The sequence below is a fragment of the Heloderma suspectum genome, chromosome 1 (genome assembly GCF_057233095.1).
Source record: "Heloderma suspectum isolate Gila_16-S chromosome 1, 16-S_ref, whole genome shotgun sequence".
Classification (NCBI taxonomy): Eukaryota; Metazoa; Chordata; class Lepidosauria; order Squamata; family Helodermatidae; genus Heloderma; species Heloderma suspectum.
In genome coordinates this window covers 397,409,525-397,432,132 of record NC_139458.1, presented here as the reverse complement: position 1 = coordinate 397,432,132, position 22,608 = coordinate 397,409,525, and the positions used below count along the sequence as shown (strand labels likewise).

Genomic DNA, 22,608 nt, shown 5'->3' with positions numbered 1-22,608 from the left:
TGCGAAACCTATACACCCTTCCCTGGGAGTCAGTCTCATTGAACTCAATGGGGCCAATTTCTATGTAGAGCTCCATAGGATTGCACTATAAGTGTGTTTAGGAATATAGCCCCTAAAAAGTATTTAGCTTCACTAGAGTGTGCCTTTGGTTGCTTTATTGGTTTATTGAGGTTGTTCACACAACACGCTAACCCACACTATGGGTTGTTTGTTGAACCGTGGATTACTGTGTTTTCTGAACCCAGGACATTTTCCACAGGGCGGCTTGTTAACCATGCAGTGTGGCTTGTTAAGTACCCTAAACAACCCAGCAACAAACCATGGGTTCTCAGGGTAGCTTGTTTGAGGAAAAATGAGCCACATTGCATGGTTAAAAAGCCACCCTGCGGAAAATGTCCTGGATTCAGACAACACGCCAACCCACTGTTCAACAAACAACCCATTGTTCAACAACAACCCACACTCAAACACTAAGTGTGGGTTAGCGTGTTGTGCGAACCCAGTCATTGTTTTTCATTCCTTCACAAAGCCCAAAGAAGCAAACCAGAACGACTCCAAGGCAAATGCTACGTAAAACAGCTTGCATGGTCAGTTGGGTTTGCTTGCGCATTGTGTTCTCTGCACAGGTTTTCTGTGAGCCCGGTGCCACACAAATCCACTCCACCCACCTTCTCTTGATGCCATTTGGATCGAGGCAATTGGCTCTCAAAGGCTTACATTGCCAAACTGTCCTGGAGGCAATAGGAGAATATGCAGAACAGTGCACGTGTCAGTGTTCCTGTCAAGAATCGATTCAAACCTTTGGGGTTTGGGGGGGATGGGGAGAGTAGCCAGTGTGGGAGATAAAATAATTATTCAGCCCTCCCATTACTGCCTTCCTTGTTCTGCTCAGTATGGAAAGTGTAATATAGTAGGGCAAATTCATAACCTGGGAAAAGCTCTACATTTGTTTTGAAGAAAGCACAGCATTCACCACTGGCCACGCTGAGCCAATGCTCCAATCTGTCACAGTGCCACCAACAGTGATTGCTTGGTCCCAGATGTATTCCCTATTCACTGGGCAGGGATATAGAACATCATTAATCATTCCGTAATCCCTAAGATGTAACATTATCCATCACTCAGATGGCAGATATAATAGTCTAGCACAGGGGTGAAGAAAGATGAGACTTAGAAGATGGATAACTTGGGGAAAGAAACACAGTTTTTCTGGAGGAGACTACAGACAACTTCCCACTTATTCAGAAATGAGAAAATTCAGACCTGGCACACAAATCAAACAACATTTGGATACAGAATTCTGATTTAAGGGTTCTCCTCTTAATCATGCAAAACTGGGGCGGGGGGGTACCTGTAAATGTTTTGTTTTATAATGAATCCGTTCTCTTCTATGAATAGTTTCTGGCCTTTAAAATTCTCACATATATTGCTAAAGCAGAGTGTTTGTTTAATTCCTACCCATCCCCAGAAACTGAAGTCTTGTTGCCTGCAAAATACAGTCCAAACTAATAAAGGGAATATAACGCAGCAGAATTATAGCATCTTGTTGCTATTCAGAAATGACCGTCTTTGGCCTAAGAGGCAATATTTGTGTGTGTCACAGAGATTAAACAAATAGGGCTGGATCCAGACTTAGTCATGACTAACTTACAGTCCCTTGCCTTCAAGGGGTCTACTCTAAGCATCAGAAGTACAGTGTCCCTCTATGGCCTGGTTTGCATGGTTTGTGCTTGGATTATTTCTCTGGCTTGTCAGGGGAGAGACAAGCCAGAGTTCCTGGTTCACATATAATGCTAACCAAACCACGTACGGAAGGTCTTTTGTTTAAATTCTGGATTATTGGGAATGAAACAGCATGTTGGTGCACACCGCCCAATCATTCCTGCTACTTAGGCTGCAATCCCGAGTACATTTACCTGAAAGTAAATCCCACTGAATGCAGAGGGACTTACTTCTGAGTAAAAATGCATAGATTGTACTATAAGGCTGCAATCCCATGCCTGTTTACCTGAGAGCAAGTCCCATTGACCTTGTTGGGATTTACTTCTGAGTAGACATAGATGGGATTGTGTTAACTGTGGATTAATGCAAAGAAGCGGGAGTGGCGAAACAAACCATGCACACATAGTACACATTTGATGAGAGGCGGGATATAAGTTGGTGTTGTTGCTGTTGTGTGTACAGATGGCATCATGACAGAAGATAAACCACTACTTCTAGTAAATCAGGAGGAAACTTATTTTCTTGGCTTGCTAAGGCTCTCAGTTTATTTTTAACATAGGATCAGTTATGTCATTTACTTGATTGTCATCTCTGTGCCAATAGACTTCTTAATTGTAGCATTCTGTCACTTCAGCAGTCCCGTCCTACATTTTGTTACCTTAGTTTGACCTCCCAGTTAAGCTGCAGCTAGCTATGGCAAGGTTGTGGTTTTGTACATGTTTGTTTTTTCTTTTCCACGATATCACTTTTTAATCCATGTTGTCTCCATCAGCTAGTGTCAGCTATATTGATCTTAATATGCTGATTTACTCTAAGTAGAAAATCTGGATCTTAAATGATCCTGAAAACTTTTTTCTTTGCATTAAACCTGCTAATAGTGCAACCCCATACATGTCTACTCAGATGTAAGTCCCACTGACAGGTCAGTGGGGCTTGCTTCCAGGTGAATAGGTATGGGCTTGCAGCCTAACAGTGTAATCCTATGCATTTTACTCAGAAGTAAGTCCCTCTGTGTTCATTGTGACTTACTTCCAGGTAAATGTGTTTAGGATTGTAGCCTGCATTGACTTTTACTACAGCTTGTGATATAGTTCAAATTTGAAATCCAGGCTAATGTGCCAGGGCAGATTTTAGCAAACAACAATCAAAGATACACATTTGATGAGGAATGGGATTTAAAATAATAATAATAATAATAATAAGAAGAAGAAGAAGAAGAAGAAGAAGAAGAAGAAGAAGAAGAAGAAGGCTGCATTGTTTCCTTACTGGTTCTGGATATGTTAATGCAGTCCATTCTGAAGCTATTGCCCGTCCGTAGCGATTTATTTACTCCATGAGTATGCTTCCCTCTTACTCATCTACAGTCCACTGCAAAGTGTTACTGCTTTCTGTGGTGGAAATCAAGAAGGCAAAGTCACAGCTATTGTTGGGAATGGTCACAATCTGCACAAGCCTCAGGAGAATAGTAGGAGATATTTTGAAAAATTGCTGATCAATATATGACTCTGCATGCTGTAGTGTACTAATAGTGGTCCAGCTGGGAGCTTTGCAGAGACCACCCTGAAAATCCAGCTACTGGACAGAGAATTGGAAACAGTCTTCAAACACTTCTGCTGTGCATTATAGCGTAGTGAAGAAAGCCAGCTACAGAAAAGACAACAGTTGCCAAGTTTAATGTAAAGTACATGTGGTGTGATCTGTTGTACCTTGGGAAGATCAAATTGGTGCCTGTTTAATTTTCCAAATGGGAAAATCTCTACTTCCTGTTTTGTTTCCATACTTTCTCCTATTACATTTTTTGTATAAAAACTAGTAAACTACACTGTGAATCTATGGCTAGAGGACCAGTTCCATGTGGTGATGGCAAATACTTGGCAGCCAGCTCTTAGAAGATGTGCAGGACTGAAGGAGGGACGACATAGGCCTGTGTTCAACTTAGGATGGAGAGAGCACTATAATTGTGTCCATGTTCTGAAAACCCTCTGTCCAAAGGGCCTGTTCAGGAATTAAGGCTGTGGACACATACCCTTTTTCCTTTGTGAACTTGTTTCTAGGGTAAAGTGAAGCAAACTCTTTGTCCCCATGGGTTCCTGCAAAGCTCTGCTCTGCCTTGTCAAGTAACAGTCAGGGGGACATATTCATGTGAGTTCCATGGATGAGAAGAGCTCAAACCTCCAGCTTGATGTGGAAAGCTAGATTCCTGGAAGCAACACCACTGCCATCAAGTCAGCTTCAGTCCTAATTCAGTCCTGGGCAGAAGCTGCTTGAGACTTGCTGATGAGACAACCAGTGGGGTGCCTACCCATGAGCAAATCTATGCATGAGTAAAGACCCTTGCTTTCCATTTCAAGCACTTTACTAGTGGCAATGTTTCTAATGTGGTGTCTGTTCAGTCATTGCCAGGAACATTGTGGAGGAAGTGAGCACCTGCATAATAAAGTACTTCTCAGTGATAGGGATACCATTTCAGATGTGTTGGAAATTGCACAAGCAGTTCCTGGTGCAAATTTCAGGAATATAGACAGAGATGTATGATATTTCAGTCTCTGGATAGAATAGTCAATCTGTATTTTCTTTTTATAATAGTTTCACAACTGGATTGCCAAGTAGTGAAAAATCTGTGAGAAAATGTTGCAGTGTGGATTTTACTAACGTGCTCTTTATATCCAATTAACAGTCCCAGCTGTACATTCAGCTTCTGATCAGACACTTGGGGTATTTTGTTTGTTTGTGCCATTTGATTTGGAGGATGCCTATTCAAAGGAACATAGAATCATAGAATAGTAAGGTTGGAAGGGGCCTACAAGGCCATCGAGTCCAACCCCCTGCTCAATGCAGGAATCCAAGTCATAGCATCCCTGACAGATGGCTGTCCAGCCTCATCTTGAACGCCTCCAGTGTGGGAGAGCCCACCACCTCCCTAGGGAATTGGTTCCACTGTCATATTGCTCTAACAGTCAGGAAGTTTTTCCTGATCTTCAGCCGGAATCTGGCTTCCTGTAACTTGAGCCCATTCTTCCGTGTCCTGCACTCTGGGATGATCGAGAAGAGATCCTGGCCTTCCTGTCTGTGACAACCTTTCAAGTACTTGAAGAACGCTATCCTATCTCCCCTCTGTCTTCTCTTCTCAAGGCTAAACATTCCCAGTTCTTTCAGTCTCTCTTCATAGGGCTTTGTTTCCAGTCCCCTGATCATCTTTGTTGCCCTCCTCTGAACCCTCTCCAGTTGTCTGCATCCTTCTTAAAGTGTGGTGCCCAGAACTGGACACAGTACTCCAGATGAGGCCTAACCAGTGCTGAGTAGAGGGGAACTAGTACTTCCCAGGATTTGGAAGCTATGCTTCTATTAATGTAGCCCAAAAGAGCATTTGCCTTTTTTGCAGCCACATCACATTGTTGGCTCATATTCAGCTCGTGATCGACAACAATTCCAAGATCCTTCTCGCTTGTAGTGTTGTTGAGCCAAGTATCCCGTATCTTGTAACTGTGCATTTGGTTTCTTTTTCCTAGGTGCAGAACGTGGCATTTATCTCTATTAAATATCATTCTGTTGTTTTCTGCCCAGCGCTCCAGTCTATCCAGATCACTTTGAATTTTGTTTCTGTCTTCCAAAGTATTAGTTATCCCGCCCAATTTTGTGTCATCTGCAGATTTGATCAGCATTCCTTGCACCTCCTCCTCCAAGTCATTAATAAAAATGTTGAAGAGCACTGGGCCCAGGACTGAGCCCTGCGGTACCCCAGTCGTTACCTCTCCCCAGTTTGAGAAGGTCCCATTGATAAGCACGCTTTGAGTCTGATTCTGTAGCCAACTGTGGATCTACCGGATCATTGTTTCATCTAGCCCACTTTGAGCTAGTTTGCTCATCAGGATATCATGGGGCACTTTGTCGAAAGCTTTGCTGAAGTTTAGGTATATGATGTCTACAGCATTCCCACAGTCTACAAGGGAGGTTACTTGATCAAAAAATGAGATCAGATTTGTCTGGCAGGACTTGTTTTTGACAAATCCCTGTTGGCTTCGAGTAATCACGGCATTGTTGTCAAGGTGCTTCCAGATGGATTGCTTTATCATCTGCTCCAGAATTTTCCCAGGGATTGATGTCAGACTGACTGGTCTGTAGTTCCCAGGTTCCTCCTTTTTGAAGACAGGGACAACATTAGCCCTCCTCCAGTCATCTGGCACTTCCCCTGTCCTCCATGATTTCTCAAAGAGAATAGACAGCGGTTCTGAGAGTTCTTCTGCCAGTTCCTTTATGACTCTAGGATGCATTTCATCTGGCCCTGGAGATTTGAACTCATTCAAAGTAATTAGGTGTTCCTTGACCATATGCCTATTTATCTCAAGCTGCAATCCTGCCCCTTCAGCCTGTACTTCGCCTTTGCCAGGGGGGTCATAGACCTGTTTTGGGAGAAGACTGAGCCAAAGTAGGAATTGAGCACCTCTGCCTTTTCTTTGTCATCTGTTATCGTTTTGCCATCCTTATTTAATAGCTGAACATTTCAGCTATTAAATGAACCATTTCTTTCCTCTGCCTTTTACTATGCACGTATCTGAAGAAAGCCTTTTTGTTGTTTTTAGCATCCCTTGCTAACCTCAGCTCGTTCTCAGCTTTAGCCTTCCTGACGCCATCCCTGCAATTCTGTGCTACCTGCCTGCCTGTACTCTTCCTTTGTTACTTGGCCTTCTTTCCACTTCCTGTATGTGTCCTTTTTTGTTTTCAGGTCATCCCTAAGCTTTTTGTGAAGCCACATTGGCTTCTTCTGTTGTCTTCCACCTTTTCTTCTTGTTGGAATGGTTTGTAATTGTGCCTTGAGAATTTCCTTTTTTAAAAGCTCCCACCCATCTTGGACTCCTTTTCTCGTTAGCATTGCTTGCCATGGGACCTTACTGATCATTGTTCTGAGTTTATTAAAATCAGCTTTCCTAAAATCCAGGGTACGCGTTTGACTACACTCGGCTTTTGCTTCCCTTAGAACCAAGAACTCAAGTACAACATGGTTGCTTTCCCCCAGAGTTCCTGTAACTGCTACTTTATCCACTAAGTCATCTCTGTTAGTTAGGATCAAGTCAAGGATAGCCGATCCTCTAGTTCCTTCCTCTACTTTCTGTAGGAGGAAGTTATCCGCCACACAAGTCAGGAATTTCCTGGGGGAGCCATGTTTTGCAGAATTTGTCTCCCAACAAATTTCGGGGAAATTGAAGTCCCCCATTACTACTACATCATGCTTCCTTGAAACATTGGCTATTTGCTTTTCAAAAGTTTCATCCTCGTCTTCTCCTTGGTTGGGTGGCCGGTAGTAGACTCCGACCACCAGGTTCCTTTTATTCTTTGCTCCATTTATTTTGATCCAGATGCTCTCGATGGGGCTACCAAGCTCCTCCTCCTGTCTTTCTGTGCAGAGATATGTATTTTTCACATATAGTGCAACCCCACCTCCCTTTCTGTTCCTCCTGTTCTTTTTGAACAAGTTATATCCTTCAATTCCTGTATTCCAGTCATGAGAGTCATCCCACCAAGTCTCAGTTATACCTATCAGGTCATAATTTCCCTCTTGTATTAAGAGTTCAAGTTCGTTCTGTTTGTTTCCGATACTCTGGGCATTAGTATATAGACATCGAAGACCATGTGCTTCATAGTCTGGCTTTCTTCCTACATGTGTCTGAAGACTATTATTGGGCGCTGTCAGAGCTGTTCTCTCCGTTGCAGTGCATGTGCCTACGTCCATTGTTACCCCCAACATTACATCTCCCTCCCCCGTAGGATTCAGTTTAAAGCCCTCCTGATTAAGTTCTTCATGCTGTGGCCAAACACATTCTTCCCCTCCTTTGTGAGGTGCAACCCGTCCCTAGCCAACAGTCCATCTTCCAGGAAGAATAGCCCGTGGTCCCAGAATCCAAATCTCTCTCGTCGGCACCACCTTCGTAGCCAGTCATTCACCTGGAGTATTTTTCGTTCCCTTTCTATCCCTCTTCTAACTACTGGAAGGATGGATGAGAAAACTATCTGGGCCCCAAAGTTCTTGAGTTTCCTTCCCAAAGCTTCAAAGTCTGACATGATTTCTTCGTAGCTCCGCTTGGCGGTATCATTTGTTCCCACGTGGATGAGAAGAAAGGGATACCTGTCAGTGGGCTTTATGAGTGCAGGCAACCCTTCAGTCATGTCTCTAATTCGTCCTCCCAGGAGACAACAAACCTGGCGAGTCCATGGGTCTTCGCAACATACTTGGGTCTCAATCCCACTCAGCAAGGAGTCTCCCATTACTACCACTCTTCTCTTCTTCTTCTTGTAGGCCTGGGTTTCATCACCTCTGTTTGACTGACCTTCAGCCTCTTGCTCACTCTCATGTAGGTTCCCCTGTGATTCTTCCTCTGCAGGCTGTCCTCCAGTCTCATCCGCAAGTACCTGGAATCGGTTCCACAGCTCCACTGCTTCCACTGGTGCAGAGTGGCGTCTAGTTCTTCTTCTCCTAACTGTCGCCCTTTTCCAAGGAGTATCCTCTACTCCATTTTTCTTCACCTCAGCATTTCCCACTGCCTCATCTTGCTGTTGCTCTTCAAGCTTCTGGTCTGCCCTTTGCTGCTGTAGTTCCCCCATTCTGTCCAAGAACTCTTCGTGTTCTCTTATTCCCCAGAGGGTCGACAGTCGCCGCTCCAGTCCACTTACTTTTTCTTCCAGCAGCGTGATCAACTTGCACTTGTTGCAGATGTAGGCCATGTTGTTCTCAGGCAAGAAAACAAACAGGGATATACACGCCACTCTTTTTTAAAGTGTTTGAAAACACACAAAAAAGCTTGTGGATATGGTGAATATGGCATGTAAAGCAGGGAGCAGTCATTTTTAATTCAAACAACAGCCTCTGGAAATGTGGTTATTTAATTTGAATGATCTGGTACACAGATGCTTTGCTGCTCCTGTAAACAGATGTGGTGTTAAGGATGTGTGTCTTTAGTTGCCACTCACAGATTTTACCAGAGAGAAACATGAGCATCCAATCACCCTGGGGCCATGGTTGAAACACACAGAAAGTGGGTGAAACACATAGGTTGGAGTTAGACAATAGGTTTTAAGACAGTTGGAGGTGGTATGATGACTGCTTTTCTATTATGTACTGTCATTTTGCTGCTCTTCTAATCTCTTCCAATCTTCCATTCAGAAGTTGCTATTCCTATTTAAAGAGGGTCGTTGGGATAGTGTTACAGGTACCCATGTGTACTGCAACCTTCCCCAACCTAGTGCCCTCCAAAGGTGCTGGACTGCAACTCCCAGCATTCCCAGCTGGAATGCTGGGAGTTGCAGTCCAACCCCTCTGGAGACCACCAGCTTGGGGAAGGCTGGGGCTATGTCTGATTTGGCCCTAAAGATATATGTGAAGGTGCGATTTATTTATTTTGCTCCACTGCTCATCCATTTGCAGTTATTATCATTGGACCTCATCTACCAATTATTCACGTCACTGTACTCATATCAGGGTCGCAAGGAGCAAATCATGGTAAGTAGCAGTTAGCTTTTGGGGTCCAGCTGTGCTACATGCACATCTTATTTCCTGGAGAGGTCTCCCTCGAGCGAGAGGAGAAAGTCTGTGACCCTTGCATGCCTGACAGCAAGGAGAGGATATCGCCAGAAAGACATGCGGTGACAGCATAATAACCCCTTCCTTTGGATTTGCCTTCCATGCAAACAGTATCAGTTATCACATTTCATTGTTATTGAAGGAGGAGACCATTCTGGATGGATGCCCATATGTAGATCAGGGAGTCAGCTCTAAACAGAGAGTGGGAAGAAACCATTTCACTGTATACAGAAGTGACTAACTTCGGCTCTTTGTGTTTTGTTTTATTTGAATCCATTTTTCTTATTGGCCGAAACTTAACTTAAACAGTCCTACTAGGGAGAGGTCTAGGGAAGCGAGCCAGAGCAACGAAAGCATTAAAACCGCTTTTAATCACGATCAAGTGACTCTTATAAATATTTGCATATATATATATATATATATACACACACACACACACACACACACTCCATCAAAGCCTACTAAGTGGCCGTTCATGCGATTCAGTCATAAAAGAGAGGGGAAAAGCACCAGGACCTCAGTGGCTTGTGGCTGCTGTAATTAAGGGCAGGCAAAGGACCAGAAGAAGAGATGTGCGGAGGAAGGGGGGGAATCTGCCAAAGTTTAACAAACACAGAAAGAAATAAAAATAAATCTTTAGAACATTTATTGCCCACTTTTGTTGGAAGGATTACATTGGAGCTCTCAGCTTTTCCTCTCTCTCTCTCTCTCTCTCTCTCTCTCTCTCACTGTCTGTGTGTGTGAATAAGAGACAGCAAGAAAGAGTGAAAAATAGTACAGTCAAGCCGTATGGTCTGACTTTTTCCCCAAAGAAGAAAAGGAAAGTTGTTTATGTCTCCCCACAACAGGAAACATATTGAATTAGTTCCACTCACTTAGGATAGCCTATCAAAGGATGTTTGATGCTTCTGCTCTCTAATAAGAAAGCTGCACTTGCGGTTGACATGGACCAAACTCACATCAGCAGTAATTTTTGTCAAATCAGAAAGATTTTCAAAGGTGGTTGTTGTTGTTGTTGTTGTTGTTAATTTCCCTTTATCTATATCGCAACCTCAACTAACATGATGCTTTACAGTATATCATAAGCAAAAAGGACACTAGCCTATGGAGCTATAATCTTAATGTAAACCATAGGGGGAGACAGAGGTAGCCCTATGAGACAAGATGAGGTGGCCACTTTGGATGGATGCCAAAGAAGTATACAAATTAGGCATGGTCTGGAAAAAGTGTATAGGGAGAGTTTTTTCTACCGTTCCCATAATACTAGCACCTGAGGTCATCCCATGAAGCTGAATGGTGGAAGATATGGGACAGATTCACACAGTGCACAGTTAAATTATGGAATTCTCTAACACAAGATGTAGTGATGGCCACCAACTTGGATGGCTTTAGAAGGGGATTAGACAAATCCATGGAGGATAGGGCTATCAATGGCTGCTAGTCGTGATGGCTGGATACTACTTCCAACATCGTATACCAGTTGCTGGCGAACATGGGCAGAAGGGTGTTGTTGCACTCCTGTCCTACTTGTGGGTTTCCCATAGGCAACTGGTTGGCCACTGTGGAAACAGAATGCTGGACTAGATGGACCCTTGGCCTGATTCAACATGGCTCTTATGTTCTTGTGCTATTAAGAACAACCTAGGAAAGAGAGTTCTCACCCATGGGATGTAATCCAGTAGTCAATATGTAACAGGCAAGCACGGTTGTAATGACTAGGAGTGGCACAAAGGCACAGTATTTCTTTTTATTTATCTTTTATAGACTGTCCAATATCCACGTTTCTCTGAGAGGTGTTGTGCTCCTGCACTGGTCCTGTTTGTTTAAAGAGGCTTTCATAGGAAATCTTTCTGGCTGGTTGTGTCCCATGTTAATTAGCATGTTTGGAGTGTAGGAGGACTGCCATCAGGTCAAGAGGTGATGACAGAGAAAGTTGCATATACTTAGTCAATTTGGTTTTTTGTAGATTGAAAGCTTGTAAGTGGTATCAAAGTCATGTCTGAAGCACCGTTCAATTCTCTCCTATTGTCAGTTGCAGTCAGAGGTGCAATGTGGGGTGGTGAAGAGGGCAAACTCCACTGGGGCCCCTAATGCATTGGTTCATATTGCCAAAGGTTGGTGGATAAACAAGGTTGCAGTTCTTGGGCAGAATCCAATGAGATGCTTATGCCTCCGCCGATTCATATGCATCCCACCAATTCCTATCCAGATATGGTGGCTACTGGTTGCGGATCGAAGATTTAGCACCTCTGGGGCAACTGGAAATGAGTGAAAACACTCTTTTCTGGAGGAGGGCAGGTTGGCGGAGCTCACATAAGGAGGCTCCGCCAACCTGTCTCAGTTGAGAAAGGAGACTGTCCACTCATTTCAGGGCTTCCTCTGGGAAACAAACTCTCTGTTGAGCAAGTGGTGGATCCCCCGCATGCAACGGAATCAGTGGGACCCACCATTTGCACAACAGAATCTGCATGGCGCAAGAGAATCGGTGTGGGCCGATTCCACCCTGCTGGATTCCACCCCTTGTGTCCTCTCTGTTGGCTAGCCAGTGGGAGCAGGACGTGTGGGTGAACAAGAAGGCAGCATTTCCATTCTGAAGTGGAAGTCTGAATGAGTGCTTGGGCCTGCATAATCTCGTCAGGGTGAACTCAGTCCTGGATCGAGATGGAGTAATGGTGGGAGACAATTCTCAGTTAAGTTGTTCTTGTTTCTTTTCCTCTGATCCAAGTGGGGTGGGGTTGCCCTGGATTTTCCCAGTGAGTTGAAATTATAAATAGCACTGGAGAAAATGGTGCCCCTTCTAGAATCTGAAAGACTGAGACCCTAAAGAGCTACCGCAATTCAGAGCAGACAATACTTGGGTAGACAGGGACAGGGCCATAGCTCAGTTGTAAAGCACCTGCTTTGCATGTAGAAGGTCCCAGGTTCAATCCCTGGCATCTCTAGGTAGGGCTGGAAAAGGTCCTGCCTGAAACCCTTGAAGGCCGCTGCCAGACAGTGTGGACAATACTGGCCTAAATAGACAATTGTTTGACTCAGTATATAAGGCAGCTTCCTAAGTTCCTAATCTTCATTTATAGTTTAAAGGAGGGCCCATTTTAATAGCAAACCATGGATCCTTTAAAGCCAGCAGTGAATATAGAAGTGCAACCGCACAGATCCAGTCCAATCAGCATCAGTGTGAAGAAGTATTTTTTAAAAGAGGTGTATGACCAAATGTAACTGGTTATTCTTCTCCCCCTTTTTTGGGACTCTGTGTAAAGTCTTAGATTTGTTATGCAATAGTCTGTTTCCTTTCCTCTTCTTTGAGATTCGAGACAATCGAAACATTTAAAAGACAAAACAGATTGTCAAGAGTTTAGACATTTTTGCTCCAGGCTTCTTCTTTTTTTAAACTACCCAGGGCAAACCGCTTGTCATTAAATTCTATTTTCTTGGCAATTGCGATTAAGCGTATGCAAGTCTGGAGTCATTTGTGAAACATCAGCTGTCACGAGTTGGTTCCAATTTATAATCATCCAGGATTTTCCACCGTTGCTTTCAAAGAACAGGGTTAAATGCATGCCCCCGAAAGAGAGTTGGAAATAGTTTGCTGATCGCTATTAATCTGCTGTTTCCATAATCAAACACATGTGTTTGTTTATCTGGTGAAATTGCTAATGATATCAAAATTGGCTGCTGGGAGCTGAATCATCCTGTAGACATTTCCGTCGCTGTTTCTCCAGGCTGTCTGTCTTATGTTGCGGCCTGTGAAAGAACAATATATTTATCATTTTAAACCATTATACTAACTTCTTGCAGATCTCATCTCAACAAACATCCCCATCCCCTATTTTAGAAGAGTGAGATTTGATGTCTCGGTGATGGAAAAAAATGCTTCCAACCTGGTGAAGGCAGAATTTAGAGTCTTTCGCTTGCAGAATCCAAAGGCTCGTGTATCGGAACAACGGATAGAGCTGTATCAGGTAAAGCTGTGATGACATTCTCAAATTCCTTTTTCACATGTGACATCTTTATAGGGTGTATCTACACTACATAGATTTAGTTAGAATGGTATGAAGTTGATCTAAACTTGTAGTATAAGATAAGTGTATTTATAACTCTCTTGCACTGATTTTAATGCTCATTCCTAGGGAACTCTGGCAAATGTAGTTCTATGAAGAAGGTCTGAGGATCTATAACAGAGAATTCTCTCTACCACAAACTACAATTCCCACGAATCTTTGGGAGAAGCCAGGCCAGTTAAAATGGTATAGGATTGATCTAAACTTGCAGTATAGATGAGTGTATTTGAACTTGTCTTGCAGTTTTTGTGTCATGTATGAATTCTTTTAGTGTTGGATAGAAATTGGAAGCAAAACTAAATGTGCTTCGTAACCAGTGCAGTTTTACATCTGCTTTAGACTTTGGCTGAAAACAAATCCACTTAAAAGCTCCTGTGTGAAAACAACCTAAGTCTATTGAATCATTTTAATTGCATCTCATGTTCCTCCTTCCTCTCTGACATTTACATTTATCCTTTTAATTGAAACTATATCGTGTATACTAGAGTAACATGCCCTACACATGTTTACTCAGAAATAAGTCACATTTGAGCTCAGTGGGGCTTACACAAAAGTATGTGCAATGCAAGTATGCATTGGATTGCAGCTTAAAGGCACATGCACACTACAAATTCAACCCAGTTTACATTTCCCCAAAGAACCAAGGGAACTGTAGTTCCCTAAAGGCACCAAGAATTCTTTGCTGGAGAGAGAACAATAGTTCCCAGGGTACTTTGGCTAATTATGATGGTTAAAAAGGTTTGAAAGTGGATTAAATTATAGTGAGATGTGCCCCTAAGTCAGGGGTAGTCAACGTGGTGCCTTACCCTTCCCATTTTAACAGTTAACACATTTTCTTACCAGCAGCTGGGATTCCTTCAGAGACAACTGAGAATAGAGAGTGTGAGAGAAAAAAGAGATGGGGGGCTGAGCTGGTTGGGGGAGGGGGAGGGGGAGGGGGAAAATAGAAAAAGAAAAGGAGTTTGTCTTCTGTAAAATAGGTTTCTGTTAGGACTGAAAACGGTGGATTCAAAGGAGTTGTTTCGTGTGTTGGAGCTCAGACCAGACCTCTGCCCAGTACTCAGTTATTGTCCTTTGTGACTAGCCATGCCTCTCATGGCAGCCATTTTGTGGTGGTGCCCAAGACAGTTTATCTAATTGAGCAAATGGGCCTGAAAAGGTTGCTTACCCCTGCTGTAAGTGAAATAAGTATCCCAATTATTAAAATCTCCCAAAGAAAACAAATGACTCTTAAATCATATATCTGACCTGACCTGAAGAAACTCAGAAAGGTAGAAGGATCTTTCCATGACAGGATATAGGCCAGAGCAAGCATCTGCTGTTGCTGAAACACACACATCTGTGAAGGAGCTGGGATAAGGACGCTCAAATGTAGCAGTGAATTGTCTTTATTCTGTGCTAGAACTGCTGCTGCTGGGCTGCTTTGTGGCTACTGCTACAATACAGGGACCTCCAGTTTTTGCCATGCCAATATCTGTAATTGGGATAGTGCTACACTGAAAGCTGAGTTTCCACATACTGAGTCCTAGCATAGCTAGCTGTCCATGTGCAGCAGTACCCACACAGTCACAAATAAAATGGCTACCACATGGATGCTTATAATTTGAATTCACTGAGGGAGGAGAAGTATTGGAAAGGGATGTCTCACCTTAATATAGATTCAGGCTAGAGTTAAACAAATGTTAATAGGTGGGATGAAACACTTTAGCTGTGTGTGTGCTAGGGATGGGAGAAATTAATTCAATTTACCTAATTTTGCACTTTCAAACTTTCAGTTTTGTGAATCGAAAGTCATTTATCCTTTGAAATTCACAGCCCTCCGAATTTTGCAGTGGAGTTCTCCAAACAAAAAATGCATACAAAAATGTGTATAGAGAAATTGCTTGTAAAATAATGTGTATATTAGGCAAAAATGCATACAAAAAGGCATGCGTTGGGAGGAATACATGCAAAAATGCTTATTAATTTTCACGCACATTTAAAAAAAAATACTCAAAGTTCAGGACACACATAACTTAAGACTGGAGAAATTAACAAAGTTCAAGACGAACTGAATTTCAGATTGGAAAAATGAGAAACTGAGAGAAACCAGAATTGACAGATTCATCCATCCCTGGTGTGTGCGCTAGTATTTTATTTTATTTTATTAAGGTATAATGTTACTTCTTAATTTATGACTGAAGAGATGCCTCACTCAGGAAATTGTGTTATCATGTCAATGCAATGTTGTCGATGTTGCAATATTATCCTTTGTGCTGCAGTAGTACATATAACCAGGCAGTGACAGGATTGTGATTTGGTCCTGTCTGCTGGATACTACAACAAGTTTCATTGTGTGCAGGCCATTGAAAGTGTTGAAACATTAAGCCACATTTCTCCTTATGTCACATCTCTTGTTTTCACCGTGAATGATATCCAAGATCACCTTTTAGTTAGATCTTGTCCACCTTTGTTCAGAATCAGAATTCTGCATATCACAGGAGACAATAAAGAAAGGTGGCAACGTACTCACTGTGTTCTGGGTAGGGATAAGCAAGCCATAATATACTGGAATGATACTTGAATTATGTAAGCCAAATACGCTGCTTCTCCTGTTATCTGCTCCTGTGGCATGATGGCAGCACAACATCCCTGAACAGCGATTTTAAGGGTCAACACTTAATTAAAATACCCAAGAGAGCTCACTCTTATTCGTATTCATGAGGGCTGGATCCATACATGTTTACTCAGAAGTATGTCCTACAGATTTCTGGGGCACATACTCCTATGTAAGTATGCACAGTATTGCAGCATTATAGTCCTATTCTATGCATGCTTACTCAGAAGTCAGCCCAATTAAGCTTGGTGGAGCTTATTCCCAAGTAACTGTACACAAGGTCACAGCCTGCTTACTTAAACATCATGGCTGAACATTGGGTGGTGTCTTTGTCTCATCCTCAGTGACCCCATCTGACCTCCATTTTGTCTTTCTTTGATTGATGCTGTTGTATGTTCCGGACTTGAAGCCAGGAGTTTGTTTGATTTTGTTTCTAACTGTTTCATCACCAGCTGTCTGTTTTACTCAGCATTAACTCTTTTTCAGCTTCATATACAATCCAGTTAAATCAAATGCCCAGATTTAAGACAGATTATCCCAGTTGAAACCAATGACATGACTTGGGTATAAGCGGTTGTATTTTCAGCTTAACTGTGTTGTGTGTGTGTGTCTTTCATTTTTGACTATGCATTCTCTAAAGTACGTCCATGAGATGAATAGTTGAAATTAAAATCCAGCTGTGTGTGCTTGCATCTTTAATTAAAATGATGTTAACACAGGTATTTACTTGCCCCAGGGATGATTCATAAAAGACACTATGGTTTGAGGCGTATTTTCTGTTTGCAGTAGGGATAGCCTTCCCATTAGATAGGGAGAGGTCTCCCACAGTAGGCTGCAGATTTTGAGGTACCACAAAAGACAGGGTGCAACCAGTGGAGGCTGGTGGCCCCAATGTCAGTGGGGCAGTGAATCCGCTCAGGGTTTCAGTCAGAACCAGTCAGAACTCTAAAAGAACTCATTTAGAGTTCTGACTGGTTCTTTTTGTTATCAGTCTTTTAATTGTGTATGTATGTATGTATGTATTTATTTCTATACCACCCAATAGCCAAAGCTCTGTGGGCTGTTCACAGAAATTAAAACCACAAAGTGCAGCATAAGACAATATAAAATAGGAAAGCTTAACAATTGTGGTTTTGTTTAACAAAACAAAGCAAAACAAATTGTGAAGGAAAACAACAAGAAATTACATTCATGTACCATTAAATATGACCATCTGAAAAAGCCAAGGAAAGCAGACCAAATATCCATGTATTTCTCCACTTGTGAGTGACAATGATATATCACCCATTCAAATGTTGATAGCATTGTTAAGTCGTCAAGCCACTGTATTATAGGAGGCGAGCAATGTTGTAATATCAGTCTTTTAGATGTCAAACTCGAAAATCTATTTGCATTGACCATAAGTTAACTTTCAAGAAACCGGTAAATAGTTTAAAAGTTCTGACTGGTTCTGACTGAAACCCGGAGAGGATTCATGGTCCTACTGGCATTGGAATCACCAGCCTCCTCTGACTGCAACCCTTGACCCACTTTCAAGTGATGCTCAGTCTAATTTCAAAAGCCCTCTGCAGGCAATGATCAGATCTCTGGCATGAGCAATCTGAGTCTTCCCTAGGTGGGAAGGGAGATGGGGAAAGAGAAAATGAGGTGGCAGAAAGAAAAAGAAAAGGAGGAAGCAGAGAGAGAAAAGGGGTGACCCACCCACTTTTGGCTCTGGCCCTGCCTGAAGGCCCCGCCTTCAGCCCCACCAACCACTGATTTGCGCCCTCCAGCAGATTACCCATAAGGGGGTGCAGCCCTCAGCAGAAAAAAAGGTTGCTCACTGCTGCATTAAAGGAATGCAAATGGTCATTTATGTTCGGTGTTATTATTACTACCATAGGAAACACCATTTATATTTCCTGCCTCAGGAACCAAGACAGTTTGGGCCACCTACGGCCTATGGCGACTTTTTCATAGTGTGGATTGAATGTGGAGGCGATGAAAAAGAGGTCACTTGAAGGCTCTTTTGTGGACCTTACAAATCCATTTGCAGTTGCATGCAGTTGCTGTCTGGGCTTGTGATAAACATGTTCAGTTGACCAATTCACCACTTCCACATTCAGCTGATGAAGCAACAATTCCAAGGACGGAACATAATCTCCAGAGGTGGGTGTATGAATTGGCCCCTCTAAGTAGGGATTATTTATGTACTGGCCCATTGACTAATGGCTGTGAGCTCAGTGGTGGAGCACATGCAGCAGTAGAGTGCATGCTTTACATTTTATTTTTTTATTTATTTAAAACATGTGTATCCCACCCTATATCATTAAGATCTCAGGGTGGCATACAGATAAAATCAGTTTAAACAGTATAAAACAATAAATAATTTAAATAGCTAAACATGTATTAAATCATTAAGCTAGCTAATACCAATTTAAAATGTAAAACAATAAAACAGTTAAAACTCGGGGAATCCAATTAGCCCTCAGAAGCTTTGGGAAAAAGCCATTTTTTACCTTGGCGCCTAAATGAAACCAGTATCTGCGCCACTGCGCCTTACATGCAGAAGGACTGAGATTCAATCCCCAGGATCTCCAGATAGGACTGAGAAAGACTTCCTACCTGAAAGCCAGGAGAGTTACTGCCTGTCAGCGGCCAGGGGTGCACAACCTCAGGTCCAGAGATCAAATTCAGCCTACCTGGGATCCCAGTCCATCCTTCACAGGTTCCCCACATGGTATCACCCCCTTCCCCTGGCCGCACTCCCTTTCCCCATTCATTTGGTGCTTTCCTGGCCTTTGTGCTATTTGCCCCCACTGTAAAAGCTTGAAATGCCTCTCTGAAGGCTCAGTTACTGGCAGTGAGAGCTTTAAGCTACAATATGCTGGTAGTTTTTGCACTTCTTGCATTTGACACCACCCCTTTTGCCTTAGGCCCCGCCCCTGCCTCACCCACCACTGTAATACAACCCCGAGAACATATCGGGAACTGAATGTTGTCCTTCACTTCTGTGAATCTGTCTGCCTGCCTACCTACCTTCTCCCGAATCACTGTGAATCTGTCTACCTGCCTACCCTCTCCTCCCAAATCACTTTGCCTATGTCCATAGGAGTTCCACAGCTGGAGAGTGGAGGACGAAGAGAAAGTAATAGAGCATCTCTACACCAGCCTAAAATCCTGCATTTAAAATGGGGCTTTCTGCTTTCATTTTAAATGCAGGATCACAACGGACTTCCTTTATATGTGCTTCCTTTCCCCCCTCCCCTTTCCCCCTCCTTCTCCCCCCTAACCAAGTCTTCCCTATGTTTCATTGATCTAGCTCCTCCTCTTGCCGCTTTTCCTTTTCCAAGGAACTCAAGCGGGGTAATTTGATATCTCATTATCTCCGATCTTTTAAAAAAACAGAATAAAGGTCATTTTGTGCAGGAGATGCTGGTTGACGGCATTATCTAAAGGGCCACAAACTTCCTTGAGTGACCTATCTGAATAGCAGGATAAAAGCTCTGTGTGAGGAAGCCCATAAACTGCGTTTGGGGAATGTGAATTTTTTTTCATCTGGGAGGAATCTCCTACTTGGTTTCCCAGGTTTCCCACTAGGAGTGAAAATAAGCTAAAATATGCTGGAGTTTTGGCTTTGCCCCCTTTTGCCTTCAGCTCCGCCCACTGCTGAATTGCGGCCCCCAAGAGCTTCCCTGAAATGGAATTTGGCTGTCAGTCTGAAAGAGGTTCAACACCCCTGGTGTAGGCAATATTGAGCTAAATGAGCCAATATTTTTGTAGGCAGCCACAGCTCGGCTTTACACGTAGTTTCCTTCTCAGAGTTCCACAGCATTGTAATTTGGAAAGCGGAGTCCAGCTCTGTGTCCTATAATAGCAAATGAGCCTGTGAATGCTGAGAGTCATAGAGGAGCTTTTTACTCTTTCTCTTGTAACTCCCTAACCATCCTCACACAAAAGGGTATGGACCCTCCCCAACATACATTCTTAGCAAAAGACCAAGATTTGAGGTAATATCTGGTGGATAAAAATACTTTAAAAGAGGGAAGGGAAATAAAATGATTAAACAAACAAGCTCAAACATCCACCAGTGTCTCTTGCTAAGTTTATAAAGATTGATGCCAAATGTAGGATTTATTGGAATTTGATCAGATAAAAAAAGTTTGGATGTTGTGGGAATGTCTTTGAACCTGTCTCCTCAGCGGCACTTTTGTAGATTTTATCACATCTTTATTTTATTAAGGTGCTTCTGTATTTAGAAGTAAGCCTCTGCCCCCACTTTTTATTTTATGAATAGGCATTCCAAAAAGAAATCAGCATCCTGGCAAGGTAGGACAAGCAAAAAGCGGAGTAGGGAGAATAAGAAGAAGAAGAAAAGTGTTTGGAGTGGTTGCGGCAATGTTGTTTTTATGGTAGTTTATTAGCTACAGACTATAAAACAATAACGTGTTCAAATGACTTCCTATGGAAACAATGCCATGTTTTGGTAACACATCATAAAGCATCGTGAGCAATGGAGCTGAAATTCTGGGTTTTATTACTACTGTTATCTGAGGCTTTGGCCTGCTTAGGTACCTGATAGGCCACAGGAAGGGAAGGAATGCACCATATGATATGGGAAAGGAGGTAAAATGTTGAGCCACTGTGAGCTTCTAGCAGCACTCTGGACCTCAAGGGGGATGTTATATTACAGGGAAGGAATCAAGGAGGCAAAGGCTTAAGACATATTTCTGCTCTCCCTTACACGGGTGTGGTTTTGTATCGCTTGTACGATCCACTGCCTTTAATGTTCCAGTCCTCGGAGCACATTGAAAGTCCCAAGCCCACTGAAATAAAACAAAAGAGCTTTCTTTGCTCTGGAAGAGGACTTGGAGCAGCCATCTCCCAACCAAATGCTCTCCAGATGTTTTGGACTTCAAGTCCCATCAGCCCCAGCCAGCATAGCCAATGGTCAGGAACCCTGGGCATTATGGGTCAAAACGTCTGGAGGGCACCAAGTTGGGGAAGGCTGCCCTGGAGGCTCTCCATTTTCAGAGTCTTAAGATGTAATCATGCTATGCATGCAGGAGACTGAGGTGGGAATAAGTTGGCAGAATGCTGATGAGGGGCCGGGGGGCTGGGTTGTTGAAAGAATAAACTGTACCTCTTCAGATTGGAACGGGTGGGTAACTGCAACCACAAAACTAGCACGTCAGAGAGCTACCTGGGCTAGAACCTGTTTCCTTGGTGTGACTGGGTTTTGTGTTTTGTTCTGCTTGCAATGAGGTCATTTATTTATCTTTACATAGGGGAGCATCCAAAAATTGCATTCCGCTACCTGCAGCCTGAAGTGGTGCGATCCACTTCATCATCATCATCCATTTATTTGTATCCCACTTCTCCATTGTAAAACTGTGCTCAAAGTGTCTTACAGCAACTTACCTCCCCCCACAAAAAAATTTACATAGTAAAATCTAGTGTCAATAAAATAGCCAAAATGGCAACAATAAAATACAGCAACTTCTGAACTCTCCATATGCTGCATATGTAGACAGGTCAGATCCTCCCTGCCTCAAGAAAATAAGCGCTGAAACCTACACTTGAGAGTAACTGAGGCCACATCCCTAGAAGAGCTTCCTGTAGCACTCGACATGGGGTGGTGGTGGGGTAGTGCTGGGGCATATGGGAAGAGTTCCTTCAGAAATTGGTGCTTCACACTGATCATGGAAAGCTAACCTGTGTTGATCCTGAGTGGATCCTCTTCTGCAGCCTTCCTCAACCTGGTGCCCTCCAGATGTGTTGTACTACAACTCCCAGCATCCCAAGCTAGCTATGCTGGGAGTTGTAGTCCAACACATCTGCAGGGAACCAGGTTGATGAAGGCTGCCCTTCCGTCGATCTGCCCTTCCCTGCATGTGTACTGCAGGGTTTGAAATGCACAGGAGTGACAAACCCTGTTTTATAGCCTGTATAGAATTTCTGCTATGAGCAAGTTCTGTGTTTTGCTTCCTCCCTGCCCCACCCTGGCATTTGCCATACCCATCCTGAGGATATCTCTAGGATCAGGAGAGAGATTTGGAATCAAGCATAGGCATACTTCCACATTTAGACTTTGCCCAAACCACTCTTGCCGTCCTGGGATGAGAACATGTCAGGAGTTACATGAATAATTCAAGTATATTTCAATTGGCTGGCACGTGCACTGAGTTGGGTCCAATATTAGTCTAACTTCAGGCCCATTCATTTCAATGGGCATACTCTAAGTAGGGCTAACATTAGATACAAGCCAATGGGGTCACAAAGAGTCAGACTAGGGATGTCAGAGAATTCCGCCACGGATCTCGGTGAGATCTCGCCCCCGAAATCTGTGGCGGAACGGCTTGCCGCCCCCCCACAGATCCCCCCCGGGACGAGACATACCTGGGGCAGATCTTCCGGGCGGCGGTGAAGGCGGCTCCGGCGAAGGCGGCTCCGGCGAAGGAGGCGGCAGCTGGTCTTCCGACCGGCTGCCGCCACCACCATTTTCAGGCTTGTGAAAAAAAAAAAAAAGACGTGATAGGCTAGTAAAGATCTACGTAGCCTATCATGGCTAGGTTTTTTTAAAAAAGGGAAAAAAGACATGATAGGCTATGTAAATCTTTACGTAGCCTATCATGGTTGGTGGTGGGTTTAAAAAAAAAACGCGTACGCAAATGGCG

At 43.2% G+C, this 22,608-nt stretch overlaps 1 protein-coding gene across 1 annotated transcript in view; it reads left to right on the top strand.

The window, feature by feature from the left end:
- Positions 1-22,608, top strand: part of TGFB2 (transforming growth factor beta 2) — a 125,920-nt gene that overhangs the window by 71,871 nt on the left and 31,441 nt on the right. The window contains exon 2 of the mRNA XM_084828779.1: positions 13,094-13,257. Coding sequence (XP_084684905.1) covers positions 13,094-13,257 — 164 coding nt within the window. The remainder of the gene's footprint in view (positions 1-13,093; positions 13,258-22,608) is intronic.